Below are 14,666 nucleotides of genomic sequence, written 5' to 3'. Positions count from 1 at the left end.
CCGTTAAGATCATTCATTCTTAATTCCGACGGGACATTATTATTCCAAAAAGGGACTATGATCTTAATAGTGCTCTTTTATTTCCAAAGGACTTATATTATCGAAGGGACTATGTTTTTAAGACCATTCTTAATTCTGAAGGGACATTAAACCGAAAAGGGACTATGGTCTTAAGAACACTCTTAATTCCGAAGGGACGAAAAGAGGAGATGAAAAGAAGAAAGACTCGTCAACACAAGTCAAGAAAGGGAGAAGAGAGAAAGAGTTCCCGACAACTCAGTGAAACTCTTTGGTGTGATTTTTGAACTAGGTGAACTCTTCTTTTATGGGGAGAGTTTGTAACTAATTTGAAGAAACTTAAGAATTAAGTAAACTTAAAAATTAAGCAACCCACAAATCAGCTCAAGTAACAAACTAATCAGATAAGTTCAAAAAGAAACAAATCCACTAACGAAGGAAAGATAGGAAATTCAGTTGGATTCTCAATCTTATCACAACCAACATAAACTAAAATTATGGGGAGTGATATCCATGAATTAAAAATAATAATTACTCTTATTTTCATCATTATCGAGTATTTAAAATTAAATACCGCAATTTAAACACTACTAATGTGTGTGTTCTATTTTAAGTGGGACCCCCACATTCTATTTTTGTTTAATTCACACAACACTATCAAAGTTTAATTACTTAGTGTTTAATCTTCCAACCTTCCAATTTCTTTCCAACTTCACACCAATGTTCCAACAATTTAAAAATTAAAAAAGCTGAAGCACATGAATGTTCATGATGCTGTTAATTATGATCAAATAAACTTCCAAATTGGCTCGTTTCACCGACGTTGGAATGAAACACAATTGTCAACACAACACAATGTCAAGTGATTCAACTATGAAAATCTTCCTCAAAATAAGAATAAGGGTTATTCTAACAAGTGTCTCTCTAAGGGCACTTGTTAAGGATTTAAAATAGGAAATTATTTGTAAATCTTATGTAAAAAATGTTCCTTTTTAAAGTTTCAATATGCTGAATACACAATTTCCAAAAAAAGGTTTCTTCTTTGGACTTCTACACAAGTGTTCCAATGTGCTGAATACCAGAATTCTCGGTATGTATTCAACAATGTCAATTCGTATCGATGTTAATTGCGTAGTTTCCTGTCATTTCGTTGTTTCTCATGACATATGTTGTGTTTTTGTTTGAGTACAGGTATGTCGGAAATAGGGATGGCAATTGGACCCAGACCTGATGGGCACCCGCAAAAAATACCCGCTATGGGTAGGGTAAAACCCTGCTTTCTTGGGTACGGGCATGGGATGGGTAATTACCGGCAAATTTGAATGGGTATGGGCACGGGGATGGGCACTGTACTACCCAGCCCCGCAACCCGCGTATATGTATTTATATAATATGATAAATAATTGATTTATTTTTGGAGTACAATTAATTAATTTATTTAACTACTTAAGTCTAACCCTAAACCTTAAACAACTTAATACAGCTTAATAAAAACTTTAGTAACAATTTATTGTGACTTTAACATGCAAGTGCAACTTTTTAACGATAACTGATGTAAGGTATCTATTTTTTCTTTCTTTTTAGTGATATTTTAGATGTTTTTTTATTTGACTGAATACTACGATTCCTACTATTTTATGAGTTTATTTGAAATTTTTTGGATCATGATTTTATTTCAATTGTGGTTTTTTTTGTTTTTTCATGATTAAAGTGTGGGTAATGGGTGCGGGTATGAACACTTAAGTGCCCACAGGGTATGGGGAAGGACACTAAAGTTGTTGCCCACGAGGGTACAGACACGGGTACGGGTTTTTTTTTACAAACGCGGGTATGGGGATGGGTACTATAGTACCCTGCCCATTGGGTACCCATTGCCATCCCTAGTCGGAAATGATCTCGCTTATGCTGGTTTCTTTAAAGTAGGCAATCCTAAAAAAGGAAAGACTGTTTTTGTTTTATCAGCCACTGGTTTTGTTGGTCAATTTGCTAAATTGCATGGGTTGTTATGTTGTTGGAAGTACTACGACTAAAGAAATGGCATTTATAATTTTGCATAATCCTATATTGGTGCTATATGTGATTTCATAAATGATGAATAAACATCAATATTTTTTTTTTTTTGAAGGAATAAACATCAATATTTTGTTATTAATTATACTGTTATTTTGAGTTATCCTAACTACATTAACCAAAATCCAAATCTTTACTCACTTCCCAAGCTTGAATTAGTTTGATTTTAGTTTATTTTAATGGTGGTCACCCGGCCACCCCAATTATTTTTGTCTGACTCCACCAGTGGTAGACACGCACCGTTTTAGCATAATAGGTTGCGCTCATTTCCCTTCACAATGCCCTTTACATTCTTTCATCTTTGTTGCACTCAAATATATACTTAATTTGTTACTAGATGATGCAGTCTAACAGAATCATGCTTTGATGTTTTCTTTCCCAAAAGTTGCATCTGACGCGTAAGTTTTGAAATTTCCAAACCAAACATTGTGAATTGCTTGAACCATCTTTGTTGGGTCTTTAAAAATTTTGAAACGCACAAAACCAAACACTTTCCCATAGAGATTGAGTTTATCTGCAATAAACACATCTCCTAACATCTCTATTGAATCAAACCCAGCTTATAACTCCTTTGAAATGTCATTAAGAATATTAGTGAAATCAAAAGTTTTCACAATTTTTTTTTTTTTATCATCATCATTAACCACAACTGGCTTCATACTGTTTTCAACAACCTTAACTTCAGCCACTTTGATACGAATATCTAAAACAACCTTTTTAACTCCAAAAAGTGTCTTCTGATGCGATGATCCAATCTTATTGTGGCCTCGTTGAAAATTATGGATTGCTTGTCTCTGATTGACTATAACAACGTCTGAGACTTGTTTCACCATGTTCGCTTTTCCTCAAAATTTCATACCATTCTTATATGGTGAAACTTGACCACGTGCGTGACATTGGCCATGATAGTTAATGGAATGTCGCTGATTGTAATTCAATTGTTGCTTTGATTGCTTATCATGATAATTGAATTGCCTCTCAAAACTATTGTTGTAGTCTCAAAAGTAAGTATTTTTGTTATCGTCTCCACAGTGCGATGTTCTAAGCCGTTCAACAATCGATATCGTTCTAAGCTATAGTTTGATTGATTGTTTGTTTAAAACTATGGAAACTCAATTACGAAGAAAAACACAGAGAGTAATAAGGCGTAAAAGCGTTGGAATGTAGAGTTCGTTGATTAAGCGTCAAACATAACCTAATAATCACATATATGGATTCTAGCGTTTTACCGATATTATCACGTATCGCTCGACAACATCATTCGAGTCCAAATGATCTTGTGAGTTTAATTGTGTTGTTTAATCGTTGAATTCCCAAAGTATTAAACAATCCAATATTCGATCGTATCGTTTAATCGACGATTTCTCAATCTTTTAAACAGTCCGAAAGCTTTAAGTTTCGATACTTTGTGTGATTATCAAAACATCAATCTTATGTCTAGAATCATTGTTTTGATAGATAAATATTCTAATCCTAGATTCAAAAGTATTTCTCAATAGCATTTAAATCAAAGATAAGGAATGAAATACAAGAATATCATCAGTATCATGTAAATTGCTAGAATCATATATTTGAGAGATCAAAAGATTACATTATCAACTTAATCAAGGGGATTTAGTTCATCATTGTCATGAGAACATTACAAAAGTGGAATAAGAAAGTTGGAAATCCATGCTAAGAACTTGATTTCTCAAACAATCTTGATGAATCCAACTCAATCACTCTTGCTCTATGAAAACAGGAAATTTTCACCCTATTCTCTCTCTAAAATTGTCATAGCATACTGTCTGAAATGAATGAAATGGGCTTTTATACTTTCTGCACAATTTGACATTCTTGCCCGGCAGAATTTTTGTTGCCATGGCGACATTAACTTTCTTTGCAAGTGGGTTTCTGCCATGTCATCACCCACTTGCCTCAAACCGCCTTACCTCGCGAGGCAGGACATTTGTCGCCATGGCGACATCTGGTCTCTGAAAAATATAGCCCCTGGAAATCCATTCCCGCTGTGGCGACATTCTGTGGCCATGGCGGCATTTGATCTTGAAAAACATAGGTTCTGGAATTTCATTCCCGCCGTGGCGACATTCTGTGGCCATGTCGACATTTGTTGTTTTTGCTCCTTTTTATGTTTCTTTCATTGGTTCAAGTCTTGATCACTTCTTTTCCTGCACAAATGGGTTAAGTAAGATATAAAAAGCATAATAAGGTATTTTCTTACTTTTTCATAGCTTTTCCGCAATTAACTTGTGAAACAAGTAATCAAAAGTGCTTAATATGAATCATGAAATTAACACTTTCTAGCACTTATCAACTATGTCTATTGATTACATGTCATCGTTATTTCAAACATATTTTTCAGTAATTTTTATTTAATTTTGATCCAAGTTAGAGGAGTTTTTGAACAATTGACTATGATTCTCGGGACATTATGTGTTTTCATTTCGAGTCATGTAATTCTCGTTTTCCCGGAACAGAGCAGTTATATGGTGTTTTTGATGTAATTCAAGGCAAAGCAAAACATTTCGTGAAGATTTAGGAAGACAATGAATGAAGATTGAAGAAGTCTCTGAAGACATTACAAGAGGGAGAAATTCGGTTCCAGGTCCCAAGACAATAGAAGAAAACACCAAAAGACGAAGAAAGATATGATTACACACGAAAAATAACATTCATGCACCCCCGGGTGTGAACCATGCGCCAAAGGCACGCAGAATAACACTCATGCACCCCCCTGAGTGTTTTCCATGCGCCCCAGGCACGCAAAGCTAATCTGTATACCAGCATCCTGATGAACTGTTCTAGCAATCTGTATTATTTATTTCTATCCACCACTCATATTAATCCCTCTTTCACCAATCTCAATCAACTCGCCACATGAGAATAGCTCAGAGTCCTTTTTCAATGCACATGCTTCAACGTTATTTTCATACTTATCCTCATCAAACTTTTTTCCAAAGGTTGTATTGTTCCTTATTGTTCCACTAATCTTAATCGTCCCTAATAATTTTATACATCTCTCTCAAAATTGCTGAGAGCATACACGATTTTCCTGAACCTACAGAACCGCATATTGCAACCTTTATTTAATCAAGTGTTGGAATATTTGACTCAGGGTCCCAACTGAATCTTCCTTTCTCAATAACTAAATCAAATTCTGCATTCTCCTTTGTAACATATTCAATAACATCATTATGGATTTCTTACTTAAGAAAAGAAGCGAACCTATGGACCGAAATCTTTCCTTGGCCAATGACATTAAGAAAATCAGGTAGACTAAAGATAGGATCTTTTATCATTTAGAATGTTGCGAATGCAAACAAGACCCTTCCAGTTGCGAGTTCAATCACCAAGAACATACATGTCCAAAAGGTTATCACTGAAATGAGTAATAAATGTTTTTATTCTGTTGTCTTGTGTGTCCATGATCTTGGTTTGGTATTTTGTGTGTTTTTGGTTTTTTGTTAAAGGTATGTTCAAATTCGTAACTGCGAGTCTAGAAGCTAATGCAGCCAATGAACCTAATCCAAGATCTGTATGCAAAATGATAACAGATAAGGAAATTGTTAATCAGCACATCCACACATGTGGTTCATTATCTCACGACCAGATACCGCCCTTAAGTGGAGGCCTAATTGCGGAGCACTGAAGATCCATTTCCTCAAAGTTATGGTATAAACCATTTTAGCACATAAGAAACCATTCAATATTTTTTTTAAGAAGGGTAGTTTTGTACTAAAAAGGTTGTACCTGGTAGTATTAAAAAGAAACTAAAAAATGTCAGTTACAAGCGATTTTTGTTCTTGACAACACAGGTAGCTACTTGGAACATTTATGTTTTGAAAAAGGAAATACGCAATACTAAAGCATTTGATGAACAAGTTTTAGGTGAATACAAGAAGTGACATATGGAGACTAGGATGTGGCCATTTGAGGTAAGCAGCCTCATTTGCTTGTGAGGTCGGTCTTAATGATCAGAATTCTTCTATTACTTTTACTCCCAGACGATCTGCTTCTGCTTGTTCATGTGGAAGAAGCTTAACGAACCTGACTTCATAAATATCTTTAATTACCAAAGACCCGCACAAATCAAAAGTACTAACAGGCTCGGGGCGGAGCTTTCTAGAGAGATAGAGACCCATAAAGAGTTCGAGTATGAATCCAACCATATAAGGATCTTCCTCCATGCTGCTCTCTACTATGTTCCTCTTAACAACTTCTGAAAAGACAAGGCATGCATGCATATTGTAAGAAAAATACACACAGTTGGTTGATAAAATAAAAAAGAGGGGATGATTTAGGTTACCCATTTTGGCTAGGGGGTGAGACTCAGCTGCTGGAACCGTTCTTTGTTCTTAAAATTCCGATAGAGCACAACAACTAACATGAAAGAAGGAAGAAAAAATCTTAAAAAGCAGCAAACGAATTTGAATAATTCCAGCAATCAATCACAGAAAAATTTAATTGTAAGTGCTTCAATAACAATAGGTCCCAATCTTAATAGCCCCAATTGAAAAGGTTGTGAACCCTAACCCGAAAAAAGACAAAAGGATTTGAATAATTCCATCAATCAATCAAAGACAAATTTAATTTGAATTTAGAATAATTCAAGCAATCAATCAATCAAAGAGAAATTTAATTTGAATTGATTTCATAACAATCAGTCGCAATCTGAAAATCCCAAATTGAAAAGTTTTAAACCCTAAGTCCAAAAGATTTGAATAATTCCAGCAATCAATCACAGAAACGGAATCAAAGACAAGAGACATAGATTATCAACAAGAATTAATTGAAAAAAAAAAAAAAAGGAAAGAAGAATGAAAATTCATACCTTGAGAGCAAAACAAGAGAAAGAGAGAGAGATGTCGAGCGCGCCGTAGATGAGATACAGAAAAGACGAGCAAGAGAGAATGGAACCTGGAAAAAGGAAAATAAAGAAAGAATCAACACCATCGCATGGTGAAGAAAGTGGGGCGACGAAAACGAATAACAAACCTATCTGCGTGGAGAAAGAGAAAGATTTACCTCGAATGCAATGCAAATTCCAAACCTTACAAAAGTCGATCAAGTCTATATATATATATATATACCAGCAAAACCTTTCCTTTGTTTATTGGTCTGGGCTACAAAAAAAAAAAAAACTCATGGGCTTTGATTAATGATATCTGCTCTTCTCCCAGCACTTTTTGCTAACGCCCAGCTGATTTGCCGAAAATATCCTTGCGTGAGTTAAGTCATTCGGCGTGACTTAACACGCGCACATTACAACTCTGCGTGACTTACGTCACGCACCACTGACATGTGCGCGAGTTAACTCACGCAGGTTGGCCGTTGGTTAGAACTTAAGAACACACGTTTTTTGGACGGTGGTCAATGCATTTTAATGGTTTTTACACGTTTTTTTATAAGTTTTTTCACGTTTTTTGACCTCATTAAGTGTTATGTTACCCTAAACCACCTATAAATACCCATCCATATTTCCGTATTTCCTCACACCATATCACTTTCTCTCCATCCTCACTCTCTCCCTCTATTTCTCTCTTTTTTTTTTAATAGTCTCTTTGGGGGCAAAAGTGAGCAGACTTCTTGGGGCAAAATAGTGACTAGCCCACTTGGGGAAAAAGAGATCAACATTTGGGGTAAAATTAAATTTGTTTCTTTTTACCCAGAAACTTTTTACTGTGGGTAAAAAGAATCTTCTTGAGTATAAAAAGAACCAGATTTAAATTTACCCTAAGTTGATGATGTCTTTTCCCCCAGGATAATATTTTCCCCCAAAAAGGCTGCTCACTTTTTACCCCAAGTGGGTAAAAAGAAAATAAGTAGATTATTTAATGAATTCAAATAAATGTATCAATTATTGTAAGAATTCTATTAATAAAATGAGATGTTGTTATATGTATTAATTTTGTTAATTTCTTTTTATTTATATTTGCTTTTATTTTCTGATTTTGTATTTAATGAATAAATACGAATAAATATTAATTTAGTTCATTTATTTTTATTTATATTTGTATTTATTTAATGAATAAATTCGAATAAATATTTATTTTAAGTGTATAAATAAATTAGAATAAAGCAAATAAATAATTTAGAATAACGTAAATAACTTAATTTGAATAAAGTAAATAAATAAATTAGAAAATAACTAAATTAGAATAAAGTGAACAAATAATTTAGAAAATAAATAAATTAGAATAAAGTGAACAAATAAATTAGAATAAAGTAAATAAAATAATTTGAATATAGTTAATAAATTAAAAAAAGTGAGTTAAGTCACTTTGCGTGACTTAACTCACGTTGCATGACTTAACTTGCGAAAATTTTTACACTTGCGTTAGTGGGTAGTTTAGGTATTTCAGTCGGGCGCAAGCAAAATGAGCTGGGAGAAGAGCAGAAATCTTGATTAATTATCTATACTATATATAAAAAAAAAACTACCCCTTTAAGCACTTTTGGGTTGAATTTTTCTTTTCAAAAATAACCTTAATTTTCAATACAAATAAAACATGTATATAATAGATAAGAATAAGTTTAAATATTAAAATAAAAGTGTAACAAACACAAATGTCCAATTTTTTCCTTTATCATTTAAAAAGTGTAACAAATTAGATGAGTGTATCTATACTTACTTTTTTATTATCCAAATTATACCCTTAAACAACAACTTTTGCTATAATAAAGATTGTTGTTGGTGTAATTAAAAAAAAAGAATTTAGATTATATTTTTTGTTATATTGTTGGTTTCATTGAAATAGATAATCATGATTAGTTTGATTTGTTATAATTTGAATGCAAAAAACATTTATATTTTTACTTTTAATCAAAATTAAAATTTCATAAAAAAAACACCGTTAATCATTTTCAAACATTAGCGCAATAAAAGTGAATGTCCGTCTTTCAGCTAGTTGCAATAGAATAAAAATGTTTCTTTTCTCACTCTCCTCCTCCTCACTTTTCGCAGCCCTTCAAAATTCTAAAAATATATTTATTTATTTATATTATATAATCCGAAATTTGCACCAATTGTTCTACTATTGGGCATTATGTTGCACTTTGTAACAAGTTGCACCCTAAAATATAAGATTGAACGTAAAGAGAAGGGATGTTCTTCCAAGCGCCCTGTCACTATCAACGATGATTAGCCTCCAGAGAATCCCCCTTCGAACAAGCCCACACCCGATGAGGAACAGACGAATGATGATTTTATGGAGGAAGAGACCACAAAAGATCAACTTGTGATGAACTATAATCACACACATGAGGAGGAACAGCCGGAAGTTAATTATGCATGAGGAAGTTAAAAAGAAGCACCATGTAGAGGTAAATGTTTCGCAAACAACCCTACTATGTTTGGAAATCATGCTAATGCACATGATAGGGACGAGGATCAAGATTATGATCATGATGATGTCGATGTTGCACACTAAAAGGAAAAGGAGGTTCCTCAAAAGGATTATACCTTTTCATATGAAACTGGTTCAGAGGCAATATCCTCTACGCACGCCCCATAATCACATTCTCCTATTTTGAAGAAAGTTGTGATGGACGACATTGAAAAAATTGAGATAGCATGGGCAGCATGTAATGGATCCAATGAAGATGGGTTTGCTCCTGTTGTATTAAAAAAACAAAGAAATCACAAGTTAAATTAGCTAGAGCAGCTGGGACACATAATCATAACACCCGTTCTAGGGGTTCTATTCCATCAAGTTCTCAATGAAGCTCCTTTATTGGAACATTTAGGGCATAGGAACCCGAACTCAAGCTGTCATACAAATTCTTTGCACTATTCACTATTCATAATGCAATTGATATTAGTGCTAATTTGTGTTCCACAAAAGTTTGGCATGGCAGGCCTGATGCTGCAATATCTTCATAGAAAATTCTGCTCTTTACCCAACAATTTTTGCTCATTCCCAACTGAAAAGACCAAAATGCCCCTACGTGAGTTAACTCACGCTGGTGTAAATTTAAAAATATTCAACGGGAGTTAACTCACATTTATTAATATGCAATTTTTTCTTTTTTTTTTATTTATTTAATACACAATTTTAATATGCAAATTCACGTCGGATTGGAGGTTGTGGAAGTTCCAAACCTAGTTGGGATGTCTTAGAGCTCTTTTGATGTCATTACACACTTGATTCAGAAAAGAAAAGAAAAATTGTTAGAATCTTAATTTTTTCTCAGAATACATTGGATAGGTATGACTTGGTTTATATAAAAAGAAAATGATTTTTTGTTTGTAATCGAATTAAAATCAAGGATTATATAATTCAAACGGTAGTACAGTTGAAAAGCCGATGAGTGCAATGAGTGAGTTTGTTTTCTCTGCTCAAAGTGATCAAAACCTTCAAGCTACCAAAAAGCCGCCAGACCTACACCAACATCCACCACCAAAGATTTCTTTTCGTGATAAACTACTAGGACCAAAACAAGAAACCCTAATCCGTGAAAAAGAGGACATGATCGAGAAAAAGCTTGTTCACATAGAACATGAGAACGGTAACCGTTTGCTACCCAAGGTTCATCTGGAACCATCAGTCTTCCAAAAACTATGTACTCCATGGAAGGATGTCATTGTTGTCAAGCTACTAGGAAAGAATCTCGGATATCACACCATGAGAGAGCGCCTCCAAAAAACTTGGAGAACCTAAGGAGGATTCGAAATTATGGACAATGATAATGGGTTTTTTATGGTGAAATTCGATGAAAAGGCAGATAAAGAAAAAGTCATAACTGGAGGGCCATGGTTAATCTTTGATCACTGTCTCGCAGTAGCACACTGGACGCCAGAATTTGCTTCACCAAATGCCAAAGTGGACAAAACAATCGTCTGGGTAAGATTTCCAGGTTTGAATCTTGTGTACTATGATGAAAGCTTCCTCCTAGCCATGGCATCTGCTCTTGGTCGCCCCATCAAAGTCGACACCAACACTCTGAAAATTGAACGCGGTAAATTCACAAGAGTTTGCGTTGAAATTGATCTTACAATGCCAGTCGTTGGGAAAATATGGGTAAACGGACATTGGTATAAAGTACAATATGAAGTTCTCCATCTTATTTGTACCAGCTGTGGATGCTACGGACACCTGGGCAGAAACTGCTCCTCCAAGCCGGCAACAACCAACACCACCGCGCCTCCACCACCTCAAGCCGCAACCAATCACCAAGGAAGCAGTCAGCAGTTACAACAACCGGGTCCTACCAACATTGAATCTCAATTAATTCTGGAATCTCAAAACGGTAAGACAGTTACTATTCCTTCTCAAGAATCATTAGCTAATAATGACAAGTTAATTAGCTTTGATGGAGAAAATAATGAGCTTCATGGATAGTGGCTTCTTGTTACTAGAAAAAAGAGAATCCAAAAAAAACCCACAAATTTTTCCTCCAAAACCGCTACACATAAAGTTAACCGTTTTAATGCACTAAATAACATGACCGATAAACACAAAATTGGCCCAACCATTCAGACTACCCCATCTCGTTCCTTTGTTAATGACCAGCCACGTGCCCACAAAGAAATTAAACGGCGCATACAAGACCATTATGATACCCTGAAAGAACCTGCCCCACAAAATACAAAGCCTTCTGTAACCATTCACACAGCCCCTATCACGTCCGCCTACGTGGCAAAGAACATTCCTCACACGCCAAATAGCCAAACAGCCAATTATGGTCCGCATAAACATGTCCCCCCTCAACAAACCATTCCTACCATTGATAATCACTTAAATTACAGTACCCTGAAAACTAACCCACCAAATCACACTGAATTGGACCTTAACAACATCAGTGAAGCTCAAAATCGTGACAATAAGGAAGATGACCAGGATGACAACATCATCACTTCTGAGAATCATGACTTACAGGATGCCAATGAAGAAGACATGGTTACGTAATTGTTTCCTCTTTTTATTCTCATCAGTCTCCTTTGTTATGGAAGCTCTCCTAAATATCTCCAACCATTCAATGCATATTAAGTTATTAACATTTAAAAAAAGGTCAGGAAAAGAATTATAGATATTATTTTAACATGACCACCAAATTTGTTAGTAGACAGTTGTTACATGTGACCATAGAAAGTTCTTTTAGCTTGAATCGATCAGGACAAAATTAATTCACTCATACCATTCAATGCATATTAAGTTATTAACATTGAAACAGTCAGGATGGAAGCTAAATGGATAACTTACTTGCATTGCATTGATGAACTTCAACCTTTGCCAACATAGCATAATATTCAATTTCAGACTTTCTCAAAGTACGACAGTAGTTAGCATAAAAATCGCCTGTCTCCATACCCAGAATTTCGGGTCTTGGTTAATACTGTCACCCCTTCTTTTCTCACTAACTGATGCATTGACTGAAACCGGAGGTTTCACTATCTTCTCATTGAGAGATTTCCTCTAATCCATCGTTCCCAAAGACCCTTCCCTTCAATCAAGGCTTTAACTGCAAGCATCATGTTTATGACCATATCTCTCACACCTAAAACAGATAGCATGTAACCCCTCATACTCAGGGTTAACTCTAGTCCATTTCAACCTAATGTATAAAGCAATCTGTCTCTTGAATGCATTGGCATCAGCTCATCCACTTTCAGCATTATACCTAAGATAGACCCAGTCCTCGGCTATTTTGTGCAGCCCTTGAACTTGGGGGAAAATGAGTCTGGGAGAGATTCTGAAATTCCTAGTTCCGGACATAGAGATACGCCTAATCTCGGAGGTGTCAGTGCTTCAGAGAGGAACTGCATATACTTTACAATTAAACTTATCTCAATTTAAGTCTTACAAAGATGTAAGAGGCTAACTATTTTAATCTTACAATTAAAGTAAACACAGAAAAGTATATATAATAACAAACAAAAACAGAATAATAATTTACAAACGGCTCTAAAAATAGGGGTGAAGTAGAACACAATTGAAGGTTTCAGCTTAGAATTAAAAAAAATTAAAATGGAGTACCTCTAAGTGGCATAACGTTTCAATGAGGATATAGAGTTTCTGCTTAAGCAACACTAACTGATTCTGTATAGCTGCAAACTCAGTTCTCATAATTTGTTTGGTCTCCGGAATAGTTGCTTCACCCGCTCCTTCTTCCAGAAGCCGATTTATCAATTTCTCGGTTGAAATTGTTATGTTATCCACTGGAGCCATCAATTCACTGTTGGGAATTCGAGGTAACGTATACTTCACTGCTTACAAAGCTTCCACCAATGCCACACGATCTCCCCGTGACTCTGCTCTCAAGTGCAGTCTCTTCATTCCATGAACACCGAAAATGGAGTATCATCTGATTTACTCTCGCAAATCATTGAAACCTAACATTACATAACTCATCAGAAATCACACATTATCAAAACTTTAAAATCAAAATTAATCATACAAATACTGATTCAAACAAAATTGATGAATTAATCAACAAACCTTGAGATGGATTTCACCGAAAGGTTTTCGACGGTGTTGATAAGGATAAGAAATGTGATTGATCTTCCGAATAGATTCATTGACAGACATCGGAGGTTTCACTAACTTTCTCATTGAGAGATTTCCTCTTGTCCACCGTTCCCAAAGACCCTTCCCTTCAATCAAGGCTTTGACTGAAAGCATCACGTTTATGACCATATCTCCCACACCCAAAACAGATAGCATGTAACCCCTCGTACTCAAGGTTACCTCTGGACCCTTTCAACATAATGTATGAAGCAATCTGTCTTTTGAATGCATTGGCATCAGCTCATCCACTTTCAGCATTGATAGACGTTTGGCAAGTGTACCAATAACTATCGAAGTAGTAAAAATATCGATCCCACGAGGACTGTGTTAATCTCAATTCAGCAATAAGGTTAATATTTAGGATGTGTAAAATATTTTGTTTGCCACTAGGCAGTAAATTTGATTTGCATAAAAAGTAAATAAACAGAAAATAGATTTAGTTTTGGAAAAGATAAAGAGAGATGAGATTAGGTCTTTTGAATCATCGATGTTCCTCTAATTGGTATGCTGCACCTATTCTTATGAATGATTTTCTAGTCCCACGATAGTTAACAAAATAGTCCTAATCAATCCCTTGAGTTAGGACCCTCCTCTTAAACTACAACCCCTAATTCCTTAGGTGGTCTAATAATCTTTGAAGGTTTAAAGCACGTTAACTTAATATCACTAATAAACGATTATCCATTCCTAGACTAACCATGTTTATTAGAACAATTCAATTAGGTCTAAGTTGAAAGCTATGGTCAGTGGTCATTCAATCTCACTAAATCATGTTTATATTTGATCAGGATACAAAGAGCATTAAGAACAATTGAATTGAATAAAAACTAAATTGTCATTCATAATAAATAGAGTTTCACAGCAACATGATTCAATTAGGGTTACACAGAATCATCTCAGACCTAATCAAAGGAAATTATCTAGACATGATTAAATACATAAACAACATAGTAAAGAAAATAAACCGATATAAATCTGTCGATGTCGAAGTTGCTCCTCAATCTTCTTTCAATTCGTGTTGTTCTGCTCTCTTTCCGGTTTCCATGTGCAAGCCGTTTTGTTTCTCTCCCT

The 14,666-nt window shown here is 35.0% G+C and overlaps 1 protein-coding gene and 1 long non-coding RNA gene across 3 annotated transcripts; one reads left to right on the top strand and one right to left on the bottom strand.

The window, feature by feature from the left end:
- Nucleotides 1-5,816: 5,816 nt before the first annotated feature.
- LOC146941209 (uncharacterized) lies at nucleotides 5,817-7,171 on the bottom strand. 2 transcript variants are annotated; one of them, XR_015032273.1, is made up of 4 exons: nucleotides 7,114-7,171; nucleotides 6,920-7,005; nucleotides 6,395-6,468; nucleotides 5,817-6,307 (listed from the first exon to the last, which is right to left on the bottom strand). It is a non-coding gene; the product is annotated as an uncharacterized LOC146941209 (long non-coding RNA). The 2 variants fall into 2 exon arrangements; XR_015032274.1 differs by lacking the exon at nucleotides 7,114-7,171 and adding an exon at nucleotides 7,084-7,106.
- A 3,592-nt stretch (nucleotides 7,172-10,763) lies between these two features.
- Nucleotides 10,764-11,429, top strand: LOC146941208 (uncharacterized). The gene has a single exon (XM_085749932.1). It carries the CDS (start codon nucleotides 10,764-10,766, stop codon nucleotides 11,427-11,429), a length of 666 nt encoding a protein of 221 aa, XP_085606058.1.
- The last annotated feature ends 3,237 nt before the right edge of the window (nucleotides 11,430-14,666 follow it).

This window comes from Medicago sativa, chromosome 3 (assembly GCF_051527215.1).
Source record: "Medicago sativa cultivar Bolivia chromosome 3, Bolivia_mono, whole genome shotgun sequence".
In the NCBI taxonomy this organism is placed as follows: Eukaryota; Viridiplantae; Streptophyta; class Magnoliopsida; order Fabales; family Fabaceae; genus Medicago; species Medicago sativa.
The sequence above is the reverse complement of the archived record's forward strand: the minus strand, read 5'-3'. Positions and strand labels throughout refer to the sequence as shown.

Bases quoted from the DNA above. Each gene is read 5' to 3' on its own strand.
- LOC146941208 (XM_085749932.1), top strand. From the start codon at position 10,764: ATGGACAATGATAATGGGTTTTTTATGGTGAAATTCGATGAAAAGGCA.